At 43.4% G+C, this 19,115-nt stretch overlaps 1 protein-coding gene across 2 annotated transcripts in view; it reads left to right on the forward strand.

Moving 5' to 3' along the window:
• Positions 1 to 19,115, forward strand: part of UBE2F (ubiquitin conjugating enzyme E2 F (putative)) — a 74,684-nt gene that overhangs the window by 38,847 nt on the left and 16,722 nt on the right. For both annotated transcript variants that reach the window (XM_030802560.1, XM_030802561.1), the window contains exon 5: positions 11,752 to 11,819. In XM_030802560.1, the coding sequence (XP_030658420.1) occupies positions 11,752 to 11,819 (68 nt within the window). The remainder of the gene's footprint in view (positions 1 to 11,751; positions 11,820 to 19,115) is intronic.

The following is a 19,115-nucleotide window of genomic DNA, read 5'->3' on the forward strand; positions in this document are numbered from 1 at the left end:
GAAAGGGAGAGAGAAGCAGTTAGAGCCAGAGAAGGTGATGTGACATTGGAAGCAGGAAGCAGGTTAGGCACTGGCAGGAAGACTCACCTGCCACTGCTGCCGCTGGAGATGGAGGAAGGGCCCATGAGCCCTGGATGCTGGCAGCTTCTGACCGCTGGTAGTGCAAAGAGACAGCCTTTTCTGGGGCATCCAGAAGGGAGTACCCCCTTGCCAACTTCATGATCTTAGCCCAGTGAGACCCATTTTGGTCTTCTGACCTCCGGAAGATAATAAATTTGTATTGTTCAAGGCACAGAGTTTGTGGAAATTTATTATAGCAGCAATGCAAAACTAGTAAGAATAGTTTGTGTTTGTTGTGTCCTAAGAAATCTTTGTCTAAGAAATACAAAGATTTTCTCTTATTTTTAAAATTATTATTTTTTTTTTTTTTGAGTCAGGGTCTCGCTCTGTTGCCCCAGCTGGAATGCAGTGGCAGGATCATGGCTCACTGTAACCTCCACCTCCTGGGCTCAAGTTATCCTTCCGCCTCAGCCTCCTGAGGTAGCTGGGACCACAGGAACATGCTACCACACCTGGCTGATTTTTGTATTTTTTGTAGAGACAGGGTTTCACCATGTTGCGCAAGCTAGTCTTGAACTCTTGGGCTCAGGTGATCAGCCAACTTTGGCCTCCCAAAGTACTGGGATTACAGGCAGGAGCCACCATGCCCGGCCTTATTTTTTTAAAAGCAGAAGTTTTATAGCTCTAGGTTTTACAGTTAGATCTGTGATCCAGTTTGAGTTAATTTTCACATATTATACAAGAGAAGAGTGTAGTTTTCTGTTTTTTTTTTTCTGTCTCTTTTTGCATTGTCCATTTCTGGCACCATTTGCTGAAGAGGGTTTTTCCCACTGACTTACCTTGGCACCTTTGTTGACATTACATGACTATATGTGTGTGGGTCTGCTTCTGGACTCTGTTCCATTCCATTGTTCTGTACGTCTACACTTGTACAAATACCACTGCTTGATTATTATGGCTTTATAGTAAGTCTTGAAATCCCATCATGTGACCTCTGACTCCTTCAACATTTTTCTACTTTTTCAAAATTATTTTGGTGATTTTTGTTCCTTTACTTTTCCACATACACTTTAGAATCAGCCTGTCAAATTCGGCAAAAAAACTTGCTGAGATTTTGATTAGGACTACGTTGACTCTAATGTAAATCAATTTGGGGAGAATTGCTGTGTTCGTTTATTTGCGTTGCTATAAAGAAATACCCGAGGCCAGGTAATTTGTAAAGAAAAAAGGCTAATTTTGGTTTATGGTTCTGCAGGCTGTGTAGGAAGCACGATGCTGGCATCTGCCTCTAGCGAGGGCATCAGGAAGCTTATAATCCTAGTGGAAGGCAAAGTGGAGCCGGCGTATCACATGGTGAGAGAGGGAGCAAAAGAGATGGAGACTCTTTTAAACAACCAACTCTTACATGAACTAACAGGAAAAACTCACTAATTACCATGGCACTAAGCCATTCATAAGGGATCTGCCCCCATCACCCAGACACCTCCCACCAGGCCCCACCTCAAACAAACAGTGGGCATCACATTTCCACATGCGATTTGGAGGGGACACACGTCCAAACCATATCATTTGTCATCTTAATTATCACATCTTCTAATCCATGAACATGGTTTATATCTCCATTTCAGTTTTCTGTTGCTAGTACATAAAGATACAGCTGATTTTTGTATAGTGACCGTGTGTCCTACAACCTGGATAAACCTGCTTTTCATTGTAGTAGTTGTACTGTGGATTCTGTAGACTTTCCTATGTAAACTGCCATCTCTGCATACAGACAATTTTCTCTCTCCCTTTCAGTCTGTGTCCTTCTGTTTCCTCTTCTTGCTTTACTTTCTTGTCTAAGACTTCCAGTACAATCATGTATAGAAGTGGTGAGAGGGACATCCTTGGCTTGTTCCTTTTTTTTTTTTTTTTTTTTGAGAAAGAGTTTCGTTCTTGTTGCCCAGGCTGGAGTACAGTGGTGTGATCTCAGCTCACTGCAACCTCCACCTCCCAGGTTCAAGCAATTCTCCTGCCTCAGCCTCCCAAGTAGCTGGGATTACAGGCATGCACCACCACACCCAGCTAATTTTTGTATTTTTAGTAGAGATGAGGTTTCACCATGTTGGTCAGGCTGGTCTCAAACTCCCAACCTCAGGTGTTCTGCCCACCTCTGCCTCCCAAAGTGCTGGGATTACAGGCGTGAGCCACCTCACCTGGCTGGCTTGTTTCTAATCTTAGGGGGATGCTATCAGTCTTTCATCATTATGTGTATGGTTTGCTGTAGGGTTTTTGTCTGTTTTTTCGAGACGGAGTCTTGCTCTATCGCCCAGGCTGGAGTGCAGTGGTGTGATCTCAGCTCACTGCATCCTCTGCCTCCCGGGTTCAGGCGATTCGTGTGCCTCAGCTTCCTGAGTAGCTGGGACTACAGGTGCCCACCACCATGCCCAGCTAATTTTTATATTTTTAGTAGATACGGCGTTTCACCATATCGGCCAGGCTGGGCTCGAACTCCTGACCTCAGGTAATCTGCCCGCCTTGGTCTCCCAAAGTGCTGGGATTACAGGCGTGAGCCACTGAGTCTGGCCTTGCTATAGGGTTTTTGCAGATGCCCTTTATCAGGTTGAGAAGTTCTTTTCTACTTCTTGTTTGCATATATACATATATATGTATATGTATATATGTATGTATTTTTTTAATCATGAATGGATGCTTTTTTCCCCACAAACCAAAAATGGCCAATAATGAATGGATGCTTAATTTGCCAAATGCTTTTTCTGCATCTACTGAGGTGATCATAACGGTTTTTCTGTTTTGGTCTGTTGATAAGGTAAATTACATTGATAGATTATTTTTCAAATTTTGAACCAAAGCTGCATTTGTGAGATAAACCATAATTCATCGTGTATTAATGTCTTAATGGTTTCATGTATTGCTCAGTTTGATATATTAGTATTTTGTTAAGAATTTTTACAAATCCTTACCTGTCTGTGAGGGGTATTTGTAGTTTTTTTTGTAATGAGTTGCCTAATTTTGATGTCAAGGTAATGCATTCTGGTCTTTGAATTAGGAAGTGTTCTACTCTCTGGAAGAGCTTGTGTAGAATTAGTATTAATTAGTTAATTAATTATTTTTTTAGACAAGGTCTTACTCTCTTGCCCAGGCTGAAGTGCAGTGGCATGATCACGCCTCACTGCAGCCTCAACCTCCTGGGCTCAAGCAATCCTCCCGCCTCAGGCTCCCAGGTAACTGGGACTACAGATGCCCACCGTCTGTAGTGGGCAGATGCACTACCATGTCCAGCTAATTATTTTTTATAGAGATGGGGGTCTCACTATGTTGCCCAGGCTGGTCTCGAACCCTTGGGCTCAAGTGATTCTCCCAAAGTGCTGAGATTGCAGGTGTGAGCCACTGTGCCTGGCCTATTAATTCTTTATTCAGTGGTAGAATTCACCTGTGAAGCCACCTGTCTCTGGAATTTTGTTTTGTTGTGGTAAGATTTTAAGTATAGACACAATTTCTAATAGATATAGGGCTGCCTAGGTCATTCTTGAGTGGGCTTCACTCATTTGTGTCCTTCAAGGGATTTGCTCATATCATCTGCATTTTTCAATTTATTGATATAATGTTCTTAGTATCATCTTATCCTTTAAGTTCTGTAGAGTTTGTGTTGTATCTTCTCTTTAATTACTGATATTGTAATTTTTGTCTTTCTTGATCAGGTTAATGAGAAGATTGTCAATTTTTTTGATCTTTGCAAAGAACCTACTTTTAGTTTCATCGATTTTGCCCTGTTGTTTTTTGAATTGTGCTCATGTCTTTGTTATTTCCCTCCTCTTTATTTCCAGTTTAATTTGCTCTTCTTTTTCTGATGTTTAAGATGGAAGCTTAGACAAGCAGTAGTATGTTTCCATTTCCCAGCCCAGCCTTTATTTTATAGTTCTCATTTGTTTTACTTTTACATATGTTGTAACCCAGAATATATTATCTGTGCTTTACACAGTCTGTTTTCAAAATATATGTCTCCACATACTTCACATTTATGACCCTCATTCCCTTTTGTAGATCTAGGTTTCTCCTCTCTGTTATTTTCCTTCTGCCTAAAGAACATCCTTGAAGATTTTTTTGTGGTGCAGATTTGCTTATGGTGAATTCTGTCAGTGTTGCTGAAGGTTGAATTCTTAAGTTGACAGTTTCAGCATTTTAAGGATGTCATTCTACTGCCTTCTGTATTTTTCCCTTAGAAGTTAGTGGTGATTCTTTGTTCCACTTTATGCGATGTGCATTTTATTCTCTGGCTGCTTTTAAGATTTTCTCCTTATCACTGCTTTCAGCAGTTTGATTATAATGTGCTTTGAAGTGGTTTTTTCTTTTTATGACACTTGGGGTTTATTAAGCTTTTTGGATCTGTGAGTTACAGTTTTCATCCAATTTAGAAAAAATTTGGCCAACATTTCTTTAAATATTTTTCTGTGATCGTTTCCTGGCACTCTAGTTTATATATATCATATATGTCTTACATACAGATTACTTCTACGTGTAAATTATACCTCCACTGGGTCGCAAGGCTTTGTTCACTTTTCTTTCCGTGCCTCATTTTGGATAGTTTCTTTTTCTGCAATGTCTCATTTGCTGTTAAGCACATCCAGTGAATTTTTCATTTCAGATACTGTATTTTCTAGCTGTTGACGTTCCATTTGGTGCTTTCCCCCTAACTGTCCATTTTTTTCCTCATTATGTTCATGTTTTCCTCTAAGTCTCAGCATCTCTATACAATAGCTGTCATTGTGCCTTTGTCTGCAGCCCTGCATCCCAGAGTCCTGCCCGCTCCCCGGTGCCCATGTCTGTCCTGCCTCCTGCCTCTGCTCGCACTCACTTCCTCTTCTCCACCATCTGTCTCTGTCTCTTCTCTTTCAACAGTCTGATCTGAGATGGATCAGAGACTTTTAAGTTTAAAGTTTGCATAGGATGTCACTTCCAGTGTGCTGTAAATATTGACATTTAAAAATGAAAGTTACTCTTTGAAATGTTTCCAGTATAGAATATAAATACCACAGATATGCCACCACCACAGATATGCCCATCATCACAGTTTTTTGTTTGTTTGTTTGTTTGTTTGTTTTGATGTGAATAAGCTCTACTTCACTGGCTGGAAAACCTTTGCTACTTTTCTCCTGGCACTCATGTTTTCATTCCACTTGTTCCCTCGAATTGCACCCTAATGTAAACATTTTTGTGCTTATAAGTATTTTATTTGTCATTTTTTTATACTTTTCTGTAACTAGATATACAGGTAGACAGATAGATTGAGCTTTATTTATTTGTTCTTTTTTTTCGAGACAGAGTCTTGCTCTATTGCCCAGGCTGGAGTGCAGTGCCGCAATCTTGGCTCACTGCAACCTCTGCCTCCCGGGTTCAAGCAGTTCTTCTGCCTCAGCCTCCCGAGTAGCTGGGAATACAAGTACCCGTCACTATGCCTGGCTAATTTTTGTATTCTTAGTATAGACAGGTTTCACCATGTTGGCCAGGCTGGTCTTGAACTCTTGACCTCGTGATCTGCCTGCCTTGGCCTCCCAAAGTGCTGGGATTACAGGCGTGAGCCACCGTGCCTGGCCCAGAGCTCACTATTTGAAAAGTTCCTATAACTGTAAGACTCTTAAGTGTTAAACATTTGCTTTTGAACGATTGTTGCAGTTGTTATTTGTGCAGGCTCCTGCTTCTGATTTTTCCTCCTTTGTCTCTGGCTGCCTGTCCTGTGCCTCATCTTCCAGCCCCTCGAAGTGGGGGAGCCTCAAGGCTTCATTCTGTCTTTGGACCTGTATAGTCAGTTCTCTGGTGTCCTGGCTATCTTGTGGCATCAGAATGCTTTACCCTGAATGGCTCCCAAACTGCCCTCTCTATCCAACCTCTCCCAGTACACAAGAATGATCTGTCAGCTGCCCACTCAACACCTCCACTAGGATGCCAACTTGAAATCTCAAGTTAATATGTCTGATTTGAGCTTCACACAGTTGTGCTGTCTGCAGTCCATTTATCTTCATGGTAGCAACTCTGCCTTTTCCATTGCAAGGTCAAAGATCTTCTTTGACTCCTTCTCTCCTCCCCCCGTGCCTAATCTGTCAGCAAATTCTGGTGTTGCTGCCTTCAAAATCTGTCCGCTTCACCTGCTCCCACCCTGATCCTAACTATTACCATCTCTCACCTGGATGATTACAACAGATACCCACAACTGGGCTCCTGCTCTGTGATCTGTTTATATGCTCCTGTCCGTCCCCTACTCAGACCCCTTTCATGGCCCCATCTAACTCTGAATCAGAGCCAGCTACATGCAGGGGCCTGCAGGGCCCAACACCCTTTGCATCTGGTCCCTCTTTGGGCTCAGGTCCTCTTCCTCCACTTTACTCTCTGACCACACTGGCTTCTGCAGGGTTCACGGAACATACTAGGCCTCTTACTGTACCCACCCTGTTTCATCTGCGTGGAGTGTCCTTCACCCCAGTACCCTCCTCCTTCAAGTCATCATTTTCTCTGACCTCCCTGCTTAAAATTGCAGCCTCTTCCCACTTTCTACTCCTTCTATTATGTAGTTTATGTATTTTCTCTCCCTTCCACTAGAATATACGCTTCATAAGGGCGGGAATTATCTCTTGTTGATGTGTCGCCAGGGCCTAGAACAGTGTGTGGCACGTGGTGGGCACTCATCAACTATTTGTGTAATGAATAATGAATTTGAGCAAATTTTGATGATAATTAAACATTTCACCTGCAGTGTATCTCTGAAAATGATGGGGTTACTATTAGCATTTTCCCTGATTAAATTGATGCATTTGTGAATGAATATTATTTTATGCTAGAAACAAAGATCTGATACCAGTTTTCTTCCATTATTTTGTCTTTATAGATATAAACACTCAGGACTGCTTGTTCACATAAATAAGTAGATTAGATGGGCATGGAAGGTGTCTTGTTATGGCTGTGCCATTTTGTCTTTGGACTTCAAAGTTAAAGGCCAAAGATCATACAAAATATTTTCTTTTTTTTTTGAGACAGGGTGTCACTCTGTTGCCCAGGCTGGAGTGAAGTGGTGCAGTCATGGCTCACTGCAGCCTCAAATTTGCAGGTTCAAGCAATCCTCCCACCTCAGCCTCCCAAGTAGCTGGGACTACAGGCACACACCACCACACCTGGCTAATTTATTTTTTGTCTGTGGAGATGGGGTTTTGCCATGTTGCTCAGGCTGGTCTCAAACTCTTGAGCTCAAGCAAGTCACCTGCCTTGGCCCCCCAAAGTGCCAGGATTACAGGCATAAGTCACCTTGCCTATCGTCATATAAAGTATTTTCATGATTTTTCCACTGACTATTAGATTAAATTCCTTCTTCCATTTTGTTGAAAGTAGAGAATTGGAAGCCACCTGACTTGGAGAAGGCTTTGTCACTCAGTCATTGGAGTCCTTTGCTTCAGTTTCTGAAGTGTCCACCAGAATCACTTTACCAATCCCTGTCAGCTGCAGGGACATCAGAATGCTTTTCTACCCTGAATAGTTACATCTGTCACTCCTCACTTCAGAGCAGCTTTACAGGCTTTTGCTGGAAATGCTGAGGAAGAGTTGAGAAAAACAGCAGTATTATTAATTTCAACATACTAATATGTATACCAATGTAGTATTTTTAAAATCTTATCACATTCTTCCTATTTTCACCCAAAGCTTGGAGCTCCAGATTCAGCCCATTCAGTTTATCAAAACTGTCTGCCATATACATTAATTGTCAAACTAGTCAGTGAAATCAGACTCTTTCCCTCAGGCAAAAGTCTTACTTCATTTTCATTCTAACAACATGCCTGTGACAGCCATCTCACTCTGAGCTCCTGGAGGTTCCTGGTTAGATAGGTGAGATGTGGAGCCAGTGCCCTAGGTGGAGGAAGGCACCATGGCTGTTGTTTCTTGGCATCCTCTTTGCTTGGCTCTCAAAGGGGTAATGCCTGCTTTTACAGTGGTCTAGGGTTTGAAGTTACTAAATGAAGTTTTCATCATCCCTGCCATCAGACTCCACAGCGTCTGAACCCAAGACACTCCAGTGTGAACCACGATATACTATTTATAATACCATGCTTTGTCCTTTACAGAAATGGGTATAGGCCAGGCGTGGTGGCTCATGCCTGTAATCCCAGCACTTTGGGGAGGCCAAGATGGGCAGATCGCTTGTGGTCAGGAGTTTGAGACCAGCCTGGGCAGCATGGTGAGACCCCATCTCTACAAAAGATTAGCTGGGCGTGGTGGCGCACACCTGTAGTCCCAGCTACTTGGGTGGTTGAGGTGGGAGGATCACCTGAGGCCTGGAGTTCAAGGCTGCAGTGAGCTGTGAACCCCAGCCTGAGCAATTGAATGAGACTCTGTCTCAAAAATAAATAAATAATTTAAAAAAAGAAAGAAAGAAATGGTTATAGGTAGGGAAAAGCGAATGAAGACACAGTGGTGGGGGAGAAAGCAAATATAGGGAAAAGCACAACCCTACCTTAATGCGTCGCTTTGAGGTGGCTTTACCCTTATCAGTGCATCACGGGTACTTTTGTCCCCTGGGAATGTCCACTCCTCGAGGCAGTTCATTCTAGTACAGGGGGAATTGGGAGGTAGGCCTTTTTTTTACAGGGGGGAAGAAGGTTGTAAAAGAGGAGGTGGGATGGAGAGCTGGCATGACTCCTTGGTCTCAAGGGCGTTGTCCACAGATTTGTTACCAGACAGCATATGTGGATGTTGCCATCTAGAATCTAGAAATGGATTCTGTCACAGTGATTTGTGCCGACATACCCCTTCAAAAGGTTTGTTTTCCCAGGCCTCTCGGTAATCTTGAAGACACTGGAGTATGGTTCCTCAAAGGTAGTGAGGAGTGGGCTCTAAAGCACAAGGCAAGAGGAGGATAATTCCTCTAATTATAACAGTGGGGCAGGGGCCAGGATGGCTGATTGAGAGCTGAGTGCCAGGAACTTCCCTCAGTTGCTTTTCATTATTGTATTTTAAAACCTAGTTGTCTGAGAAGTATAATGTTTTCAGCCCCAGCAGCCATGGACGATAGTAACATAGAATTGGCCTGTCTTGGACTTGTATACTGTGCTGTGGGCCACGGTGCACGTGTAGTTACAGACATTCTCAATGAGTCCACTACTTGCCAGCTGTGGAAGTGAGCAGGCCTTCCCTGAGCTGTCTCCGCCTTGGGCCAGGTACTCCCAGAGCCAGGTGTAGAAGGTGAATCTGAACTTTTAAGCTGGGGACATCGTGAAGGAAACCTTGTAAATAAGAGATGCTCTTGGGTTTCATCTCAGTCCAGTCTGCTCCCAAACTGCTTTTTAAGTTGGACTGTGGAATTTCTGGGCAAATTCAGTAATAAATAAGCAGATTTGGATCAGGTCTAAAAGCCGTGCAACTTCAAAGAGGGAAAAAGAAGTACTGATGCAGGAGCAGATCATTTTCCTGAGAGATTTGTTTCATGAAAGAGAAAAAAATAAAAGTCTATTCTCACTTTTTAATGAGTTAAGAAAAGATATAATCCTAATAATTATTAAGTAAGAACTTGACTGGAGCAGAGGGAATAAGGTAAAGTGATAATCATATTAGACCAAATAACATCTTTGAAAGTGGTAGGCAATAGAGTTGAAACTCTGTAATCCATGAACTGGAAAGCCAACTGGAGAAAAAATATAGCATGGCAGGATGGAATGGCCAGAGCACAGCCATGACCAGGGTGTCTTGCATGGGTAGTAATCGTTCCTAAGGAAAAGGAAAAGGACAGCGCGGGTGCAGCAGCATCATCCAAAAGCTGTGGTAACAGTTCACAGAGTGGACTGCGTGGTTTGTAATGTTAGGCCTGGCAATGGATTTCTGTGTTGTGCCACAGTGATCAATATCAGAATACGTGTAAGACACCAACATCCACACATGCTTTGATGAACAAGGATATATACTCTGAGTATTTTATATCTAAGATGCCACTTATTTGAAAAGTTCTTATATCTGGAGTTAAAAATTTCCCCAAACAAGTATCTTTGCCAGAGAGTTTATATTGCCAGTCAGAAATCCAAGTGTATTTATAAAAACTAGAAATACGCATCTCAGATAAGTGGAGGAAGGCTAGAATAATAAATGCCATTGGGATGATTAAGCAACCAGTTAGGAAAAAAAATATGACCTTAGTCTGTAATCAGTTGATGAATGAATGAGCTGATTAAATGTAGTCTATGAAACCATTAAATTACTAGAAGAAAATATAAGAGGATATTGATACAATCTTGGTTGGGAAAGGCCTTTTCTAAGCATGACACCAAAGACAGAAACCCTAAAGAAAGATTAGCTTCTTAAAAATGGAAGACTAGTGTTCAGAAACCACAAAATCAAAATGCAAACAGCAGACTAAGAAAAATTGCTTGTAGCATATTTAAAAAGCAAAGGCTAATTAAGAGATTTTTATATTGGTAATTAAAAGATGAATACCTCAGTAATAAAAGGAGAGTTTCAGAACATTGATCATTCAGTTCTTAAAAGAAAAAACATAAATGACCAATCATCATATAAATTTTAGCCTCACTAGTATTCATTACAGAATGTAAAATAAAAGAGAACTAGCATTTCTCTTCTATCAAATTGGCAAAGAAAAAAAATGTTAGGGTCCAGGTAATGCCAGTTTTAACTACTAGATGACATAAATGTTGATACAGTCTCAACTCTTAAGGAATGGAATTTTTTTTTTTAATGATGACTTGTTTGAGGCTAACAACTTGCTGTTATGCATTCATTTCATATAAAAAATTTGAGGAAAATGATAAGATTTAATATTACTGGTTTGTTCATGATGATAAATATTTTAGGGGAAGTTGAATTTTAATTTTAAAATGGTGCTAATTCTGTCAAATTTGAAAATTGAGAATAATTTATTTCCAGTGGCTTTTCCAAGCTCTTTCATGCTGAAGTGCCCTCTGCTGGCACCAGCAGCCACTTAGTGACCCCAGGCTGGGTACCACCTGAGGAGAGGGACTGCCCTGTGGGGTCTACAGGGCGTGGGGGGCGGAGTAAAGAGGGAGTGGGGGTACACAGCATGTGGATGGCAATGTTGGTGATGCTCAGACCCTGGGCATCCTCCTTCGTGCCTACCAGCCCGCATTTCTAGAAGGCCTGCTCTGTTCTGAAGGCTGCACCAAGCAATCACTGAGGCAGTGATTCTGTCAGGTTCACTGCTGTGTCCCCAAGGCCTAGAACCATGCCCAGCAGAGGTTGGGTGCTCAGTAAGGGTTTGTTGGTGACTGTTAGTCTTGTGTCCTCCAATTGACATTCTCTTGGGGAGACCAGCAGTAGGCAGATAAAGAAATCACTTAAGGCATGAGATGTGTTCGGAGGGTTGGAAGTTCCAGGAAGATGGTAGGATGCAAGGAGGCCAGGCAGATGGCCCCAGAAGGATGTCCCTTCCCTTCCCTGAGGGTGTGCTCGGCCCCCCGAGAAGACAGACAGCAGGCAGGTGACAGCATGGAGCCCATTTCTGTTCAGGCAGGGGCAGGACTTCCACCAGTGTGTGTGCATTTGGTGATGGAACCGAGGAACTCTGCAGGCCTGTTTTTAAACTCCTGATTCTCTGTATTTGCCATATCCTAACAGAGTGTTTGCTTTTTGTTTCCTTTTTTTTTTAATTTAAAGGATTTTTTTGTTTTGTTTTGTGTTTTTTGATAGATGAGGGTTACTACCAGGGTGGAAAATTTCAGTTTGAAACTGAAGTTCCCGATGCGTACAACATGGTGGTGAGTAGCCTGCGTTGAGCCTGTTGTTTTACTTCTCGGGCGGGGCTGCCTGTGGCTGTGGCCCGCCACTGGCACAGGGCCCTAGCACTCCCCTCTGCGTGTGTCCATGTGTGACTGAGTACTCACTTCAGTATTTTTGTGATGAATGTCACTCATCAGCAGTATTTAGAGTGTTAGTAGAGAATTCGTTTATTCAACAAATACTTCTGAGTACTATGTGCCAGGCAGCCTGCCTGTGTATTTTCTATAACTCATATTATCTGTTACAGTCTGGCACTGAAGGAAAAAAGCATTTAATAAAATGACTGTAGTTCTGTTCATGATATAACACCAAAATTCCAGAAGTCTATAAAATGTGTATTTTAGAATTTCAGAGAACAGTGACTTGTAGTTTAAACTATAAGTAATTTATACCTATAGTTTCATGTTAATCCCTCAAAGATCCTTTTAGGCGATAATCATACCAAATACCATTACATTATATCTTTGCTTTGGTGGAACTTACAGACCAATTAGGAGAGATAAAGTGTAGAAAGTTGATAAAGTGATAAAAATGGTAAGTAGAGGACAGTAGTGATACTGATCAAGGATAGGAAACTAGTTTTTGAGAATTCAGAGAAGGGAAAGTAATCATCCCTTTGGAAAGTGGTCGGGGCTAGTTAAGCTTTTAGGGGGAAATCTAACTGGAGTCACCCTGATGTGGCCCAGAACCAGGGGAGGGTGTTCTAGGTGACATGGAAACGTGGTGAACTGTGGTGACAGGTGTGGACATGAGAACTTGCAACCTGCAGAAGGCAGATAGGGCCAGGCCAACTCGAGTGAAGAATTGGAGTTGGGGAAGAATAGAGGAAAAAATGGGAAAACTCGGATGTGGGGGTTTGGTTGGGCATTTTCGATTTGGCAGTGACAAACCACTGGAGATTCTGAATAATTCCATGCCCCCAAGTTGGGGTATTAGAGGAGGTGTGGCTGCACTTCAGGGACGAGTGTGATGTGTCTCGGCCCAAATTGCCAGGAGTTGGTGTACAGGCAGTTCAGCGTGCTTGTCTTATTGGCGTGCACCATGGATATATGTATTCCTCCTCACGTGTTCTGACTAACCCTCTTGGCCCATCCAGTAGGAAAGCACAAGCTGATGGTGCTGCCAGAGAAAAGGAAGCCTCACTCCCATCATGAGGATGTAGGCATTGGGGACACTGTGCCTGTGACTTCGCTTGTGGGAAGTGTGCTCCCACTGCCTGACGAGTGGAGTTGCCCCCAGCCCTAGCCACCGGGCTCCGTTTAGTGGCTGCAACACTTGTTTTAGAAGCAAACCTTCATCTATGGAAATTGACTTTTTACCGGACTACACCATTTAAGGTTCTTTTTGAAATGTAATTTATGGGGATGGGGAAGAGTTGGCAGTCCAAGAAATTTTTAAATTTGTAGACAAAGACGGGAAAATACACATTTCCAGTCTTTGTCCATCCACCACCTGCTGAGACTTTCCATCCTTCCCAAACCACACTGAGAAGCCTGGCGACGGAGCACTGCACCATGTCCGGTGGGAGGTGGTTTCAGAGGCTTGGTTTCAGTACAGATGTTTAGAATTTGGGGACTCTGGTGGTTTCGGGAAACAAACAGGCATACAGTATTTGAAATTCTGTATTTAGATTTGCCGCTAAATACTTATGACACACGGTTCTGGATGTCATAGCAGGGAGTTAAGTTTAAGCTGATAAACTTTCCAGACAAGTTGTGAGGCATCAGAGAACCATTGTTTCAGGTATATCTGGCATCATCTAGGAGCAGAGCTCCTTGTTTTCACTATAGGAAGAAAGCAAACTAAGAGAAAATACCAGGGAAGGAACGGGCATGATTGAGAGCCTCTGTGTGCCAGGTGTCTTGACTCACATTACTTTATTCCATTCTTCTGATAGTTCAGTGTATTATTTATTTATTTATTTATTTAGAGACGGAGTCTTGCTCTGTTCCCCAGGCTGGAGTGCCGTGGCGTGATCTCAGCTCACTGCAGCCACCAGCTCCCGGGTTCAAGCAATTCTCCTGCCCTAGCCTCCTGTCAGTGGGCGATCTTAACATTCATATCTTTTTACATTAGGAAGTTAGGGTTCTGAAAGCTAAAGTTAAAAACATTGGCTTTGCCAATGGAGACAGCTGAATTGTTGAAGTCACTTAATGTCCAGGGCTGCCCAGCTTTTAAGCGTGTGCCCTTCCTACCACACCAGGTGGTGAGAAAATGTTTGTCATACTGTCTTGTCCCATTTGTGACTTCAAGAAATAGAAAGGAAAATGGAATAAAGAATGACTTGAAAGCCACTGAGCCTTGAAGACTTGTTTCCCTTATTAGTTTGAGACTGGCACAGAGGTTGAGGTGGAGGGGTAAGGCTTAAATTTTCTTGTCCTTCTCTCAGACCTGCTATTCCCCAGCCCCCCTCCCCCATCCCCACTACCAGTCCCTGTGGGAAAACATCATCCCCGTGCAGCCTTTCTGAAGTTCTGTGTGCTGTGTTTGACCTTTAGCTCTGTAATGATGATCTTACATTTTTCTATTTCCACTGCTGTCTCTTTTGGAAGTTTCATAAATGATGGACTGGTCAGATTTCATCAGGAATAAAACCCCATATTCTCAGACCCGGAAGTACTGAGAGCAGCTAGCGTCCTTTCCTCTCCTCTCCCCAGCCTTTCCTTCCTGTCCCCCCTGCCTTTTTTTTTTTTTTTGAGACAGAGTCTCACTCTGTTGCCCAGGCTGGCACGATTTTGGCTCACCACAACCTCTGCCTGCGGGTTCAAGTGATTGTCCTGCCTCAACCTCCTGAGTAGCTGGGATTACATGCATGTACCACCACGCCCAGCTAATTTTGTATTTTTAGTAGAGACGGAGTTTCTCCATGTTGGTCAGGCTGGTCTCAAACTCTCGACCTCAGGTGATCTGCCCGCCTCCGCCTCGCAAAGTGCTGGGGAGCCACTGTGCTCAGCCTCTTTTGTTGTTGTTGTTAAATGAGATTGTTTTGCTCTTGTCACCCAGGCTGGAGTGCAATGGTGTGATCTCGGCTCACCGCAACCTCTGCCTCCTGATTCTCCTGCCTCAGCCTCCCGAGTAGCTGGGATTACAGGTGCCTGCCACCATGCCTGGCTAATTTTTGTAGTTTTAGTAGAGACGGGGTTTCACCATGTTGGCCGGGTTGGTCTCGAACTCCTGACGTCAGGTGATCTGCCAGCCTTGGCCTCCCATAGTGCTGGGATTACAGGCATGAGCCACTGCACCCAGCCTCCTGTCCCCTTCTCGTGTTTTCTTCCTGTCTGCCTCTCATTCAGGCAAGTGTGGGGCAACTTCCTTAGGGGCCAGCATATGTCACTAGTGTCCCCAGCAGGAAGTCTCCAGGGGATCATTAGGGTGTAGTACTTGGTTGAACACAAAAGTAGTTGCATTTGCCATGTTTATAATGAATCATTGCTTACAGACTCTCCCGAGCATCTCTTTCCCATTGGGCTGTGAGCCCTGAGGGAGTGCCAGCTGTCTTGCCCACACTATTTCCAATGTGTAGCCTGTGACTAGCATGCTAGGCAAAAAACACAGATTGTTCAGTGGTTGCCCCTCTCTCTGCCCCCCACAAACTTAGTGTAGAAAAGAGATGAAATAATTCAACCAGCATAGGAAGATCACATAGGCACAGTCATTCAGGATAGGGAGTGTGAGGGCACACTCTGAGGGCACCAGGTGGGGAAGTGAGAACGGACACAGCAGCAGCCAGTGCGGAGCCTAGGGGTGGGCTGGAGCTTCTCAGGGTGCATCTGCTTCACTGCCATGACTGACTTGACACAATTTCTGTACTTCATAAGGACTTATCTCCTAAGAGTTACAGTTCCTGCAGTGAAGGTCTGTTATTAAGACTGTGAATGTGGAAAACCTTTAATAAAGTCGATCATTATTTTAGAATAAACTTTTAAAAGAAAAATGTCTATTTGGAATCCCCTACCCCACCCAATATCCCAGCAGCTAAGATTCAAATTTTCTTTGTGTTTTTGTCCCTTTGCCTTTGAAGTTTAACTCCCAGCCTAAAGCCTACCTTGTAATTTGTCAGTTTAGAAACTGTCCAAACAGACGTAGTGACATTTAGTGAGCTCCTACATTATGCCAGGCTCCGTGTCAGACACTGGAGGGCCAAGGATGGGAACTTGGTGGCCTTTTAAGAATTTCAGTCTCTGGGCAGACAGACGCTGACATGACAATGAGGAGCCCGGGTGGTGATGTGGGCGACGGCTATTCCTCAGGCTGGTGGGGACGCCCAGAGGAGGAGTACGTGACATGGCCTGGGGATGCCTTGGAGGAGGAGAGAGCCTTAGCCTAGACCCTAGCTGGCCTGTGGTGTCACACAGCCCTCAGGTGCATCGGTCAGGACTGTTTGGAGGAAGCTGTGTGCTGCAGCAGGAGAAAGGATTACAGCTCTTTGTTCTTGGCTCTGGTTTCCTCCTGGAAGTGAAGACACCATGTCTCCTCACATGTTGTTGGCCAAATCAGATAACATGACCACGGCCAGCCCGGAGGGACTAAGGAAGGCCAGTCCTGCCATGGGCCCTGGAGGAGGAGAGCCAGAGACACTTGTTGAACAGCAGTGATGACGACCACAAGTGACACCTGAACTCCCACTCTCCCTTCTTCTTTGTATGAAATTATCAGACTTTGTAGGGAATTGAGACAACACAGCCATGCAAAAATAGAATAATAATAACCCGTAATCTCTCCATCCAGAGATGATCACCCTGACTCTCTAATGTCTGTTGCAAACAGTATCAATCCCACATACCATAGTCTGGTAACTCGGGGCTTTCCCATCATAATATGATGGACGTACACATTCATGTCAGTCAATGCACGATGGCATCATTATTAATAAGAGCACTTCCATGTATGATGTGTCATTTAAACCAGTCCTTTATCGTTGGTCACTGGTTGACCAACCTTTTGTAGTATAAAGCAGACTTTCTGTAAAGGGCTAAGCAATAAATATTTTAGGCTCTGTGGACCACATATAGTCTCTATCCCATATTCTTTTTTGTTTTTTCAGTAACCTTTTAGAAATGTAAAAACCAGTCTTTGACCATGTGAAAACAGTCCCAGCCTGGATTTGGTCTGTAGGCTATGGTCTGCTGCCCCAGAATAAATAGGGCTGTGAGGTAAGTCTGGGGCATGCATCTTATGTCTGTCTGCCTCTTTCTTCTGGATCAGTTCCTAGACATGGCATTATGGGTATTGAGTAATTGATGCTCCATTTTAAGGTTCTGGATAAATCCTATTAAATTACCTTGCAGAGAGGAATGCCAGTTGACATCCTCACCGTCAATGTTTGAAAATTCCGTTTCCCTAAACACTTACCAAGGTAGAATATTTGCCTTTTTGTTGTTGTTGTTGCCATTTTGGGGAGTAAATGGTATCTCATTTAATATCCGATTGTCATTTCTTTTTCTTTTCTTTTCTTTTTTGAGACAGAGTCTTGCTCTGTCCCCCAGGCTGGAGTCTGGTGGCGCAGTCTCAGCTCACTGTAATCTCCGCCTCCCGGGTTCAAGCAATTGCATTTTCATTTCTTAAGTCGGATGCTGAATAGTATTTCCCACTAATAAGCTGTTTATATTTTTTATGAGCTGCTATTATGTCCTTTGCCCATGTTTCCATTGGGGATATTTGTTTTTCTTCTAGATTTACTAGAGTCCTTACACGCAAAGTATGTGAAACTTTTTTCTTAGGTTTTTTAGCTATTCTGTAAATACTTTCTTTGTTTTGCATTTGCCGTCTTTAGTTGTTGTTCTATACAAGTTTGTTTTTTTTGTTTCACTGCTTGAGTTTTGTATGTTATGATATGCTTAAAGCAGCCTTCAGACCCCAAGACGGTCATCTACATTTTCTTCTAGTCCTATAATTCCTTTTTATGTTTAATCCTTTCTCCTGCTGCAGCACACAGCTTCCTCCAAACAGTCCTGACCAATGCACCTGAGGGCTGTGTGACACCACAGGCCAGCTAGGGTCTGGGCTAAGGCTCTCTCCTCCTCCAAGGCATCCCCAGGCCATGTCACGCCATCTGGAACACTGTGTTTTTCCAAATGGGTAGCCAGCGGCCCACCAAATAACCCAGTTCTCTGTTGGTTTGAAAGGCCAGATTTGTCATACATTAGGCTTCTGGCAGGGTGAGTGATGGTAGCCGTGCCAAGCACTGAGGGGGAATGTGGGAGGGCTGGGCATTGCTCGTTGGTCTAGCTATGCGCCACTGGGGTTGGGGGGAAGGGGCTACAGGCCTAATTCAGTTTGGAAAGTATGTATGTCAGAAGCCAGGTGCAGAGTTTTGCTCTCTGTTCTGGAACCACAGTTAAGAGGACCATTGCCAAAAGGAGGTATCTGTGTTAACATCAAATTATGGAAGGTGTGAAGGGGACAGGAGGAAGGGCGAATACCCCCAAGCCTTTGGGAGATGTGGTAGCACCAGGCTGCGTGGTCATGTGTGAGGGCCTCCACAGAAGGGGTACCTGCTTGGGAGGGTGAGTGAGTTTGCCAATTTTCTAGGTTCCTACAAAAACTGAGAGTTGGTGACTTGGCCTAGCACTAGACTGCCACCATCCAGTGACCCAGAGGGGGGTCACAGAGCCCTGCCCCTCATGGCAGTCTGACCTTCCGTCTGCAGCCCAAATGCCTCAGTGTAAGGGAAAGATGCAGTTCCTCCTTTCTATTAAATACATTCCCATTTATTTGTAGAAAAGCACAATGTGAAATTTATTTAAACTCATTCTGAGCCTAAATTCTTTGTCCTCAGACACATGGATTTGCACAGTCAGTTTAATCAGTTTTTTGGAATCTACAGATTTTGTGGTATTTTGAAATTAGGAAGAATGCTCATTAGAGTGTCGAAAAAGTATTTTTGCTTTATACAAATAAATAGATGAAACTATAAAAGTTTACTAGAAAGTTAAAGAGGATATTTGGATGGTGAAGTATTTTCTAAGTATGGCATCAAAGATAAAAATTTGATTACAAAAATAACCTCCTCAGAAAACATCATAAATAAAAGTTAATAGCAGATGATACACTGGGAAAATGTTACCCATTTCACAAAGGTTTGTTTCCTTTTTGAGATGACCTTTCTGATGAGATTGTGTGATTTGACACTTCTGCATATTAACCAAGGGAACCTTGCTGTGGGAGGTCCTGGAGAAGAGGCCCTCTCCCTTACTGCAGGTTGTGGCGGGGTGGCAGGGGGGCGTGAGCAGTGTATCAGAAGCTTCTGAAGGACGTGAGCAGTGTATCAGAAG

The sequence above is a fragment of the Nomascus leucogenys genome, chromosome 22a, assembly GCF_006542625.1.
Source record: "Nomascus leucogenys isolate Asia chromosome 22a, Asia_NLE_v1, whole genome shotgun sequence".
Classification (NCBI taxonomy): domain Eukaryota; kingdom Metazoa; phylum Chordata; class Mammalia; order Primates; family Hylobatidae; genus Nomascus; species Nomascus leucogenys.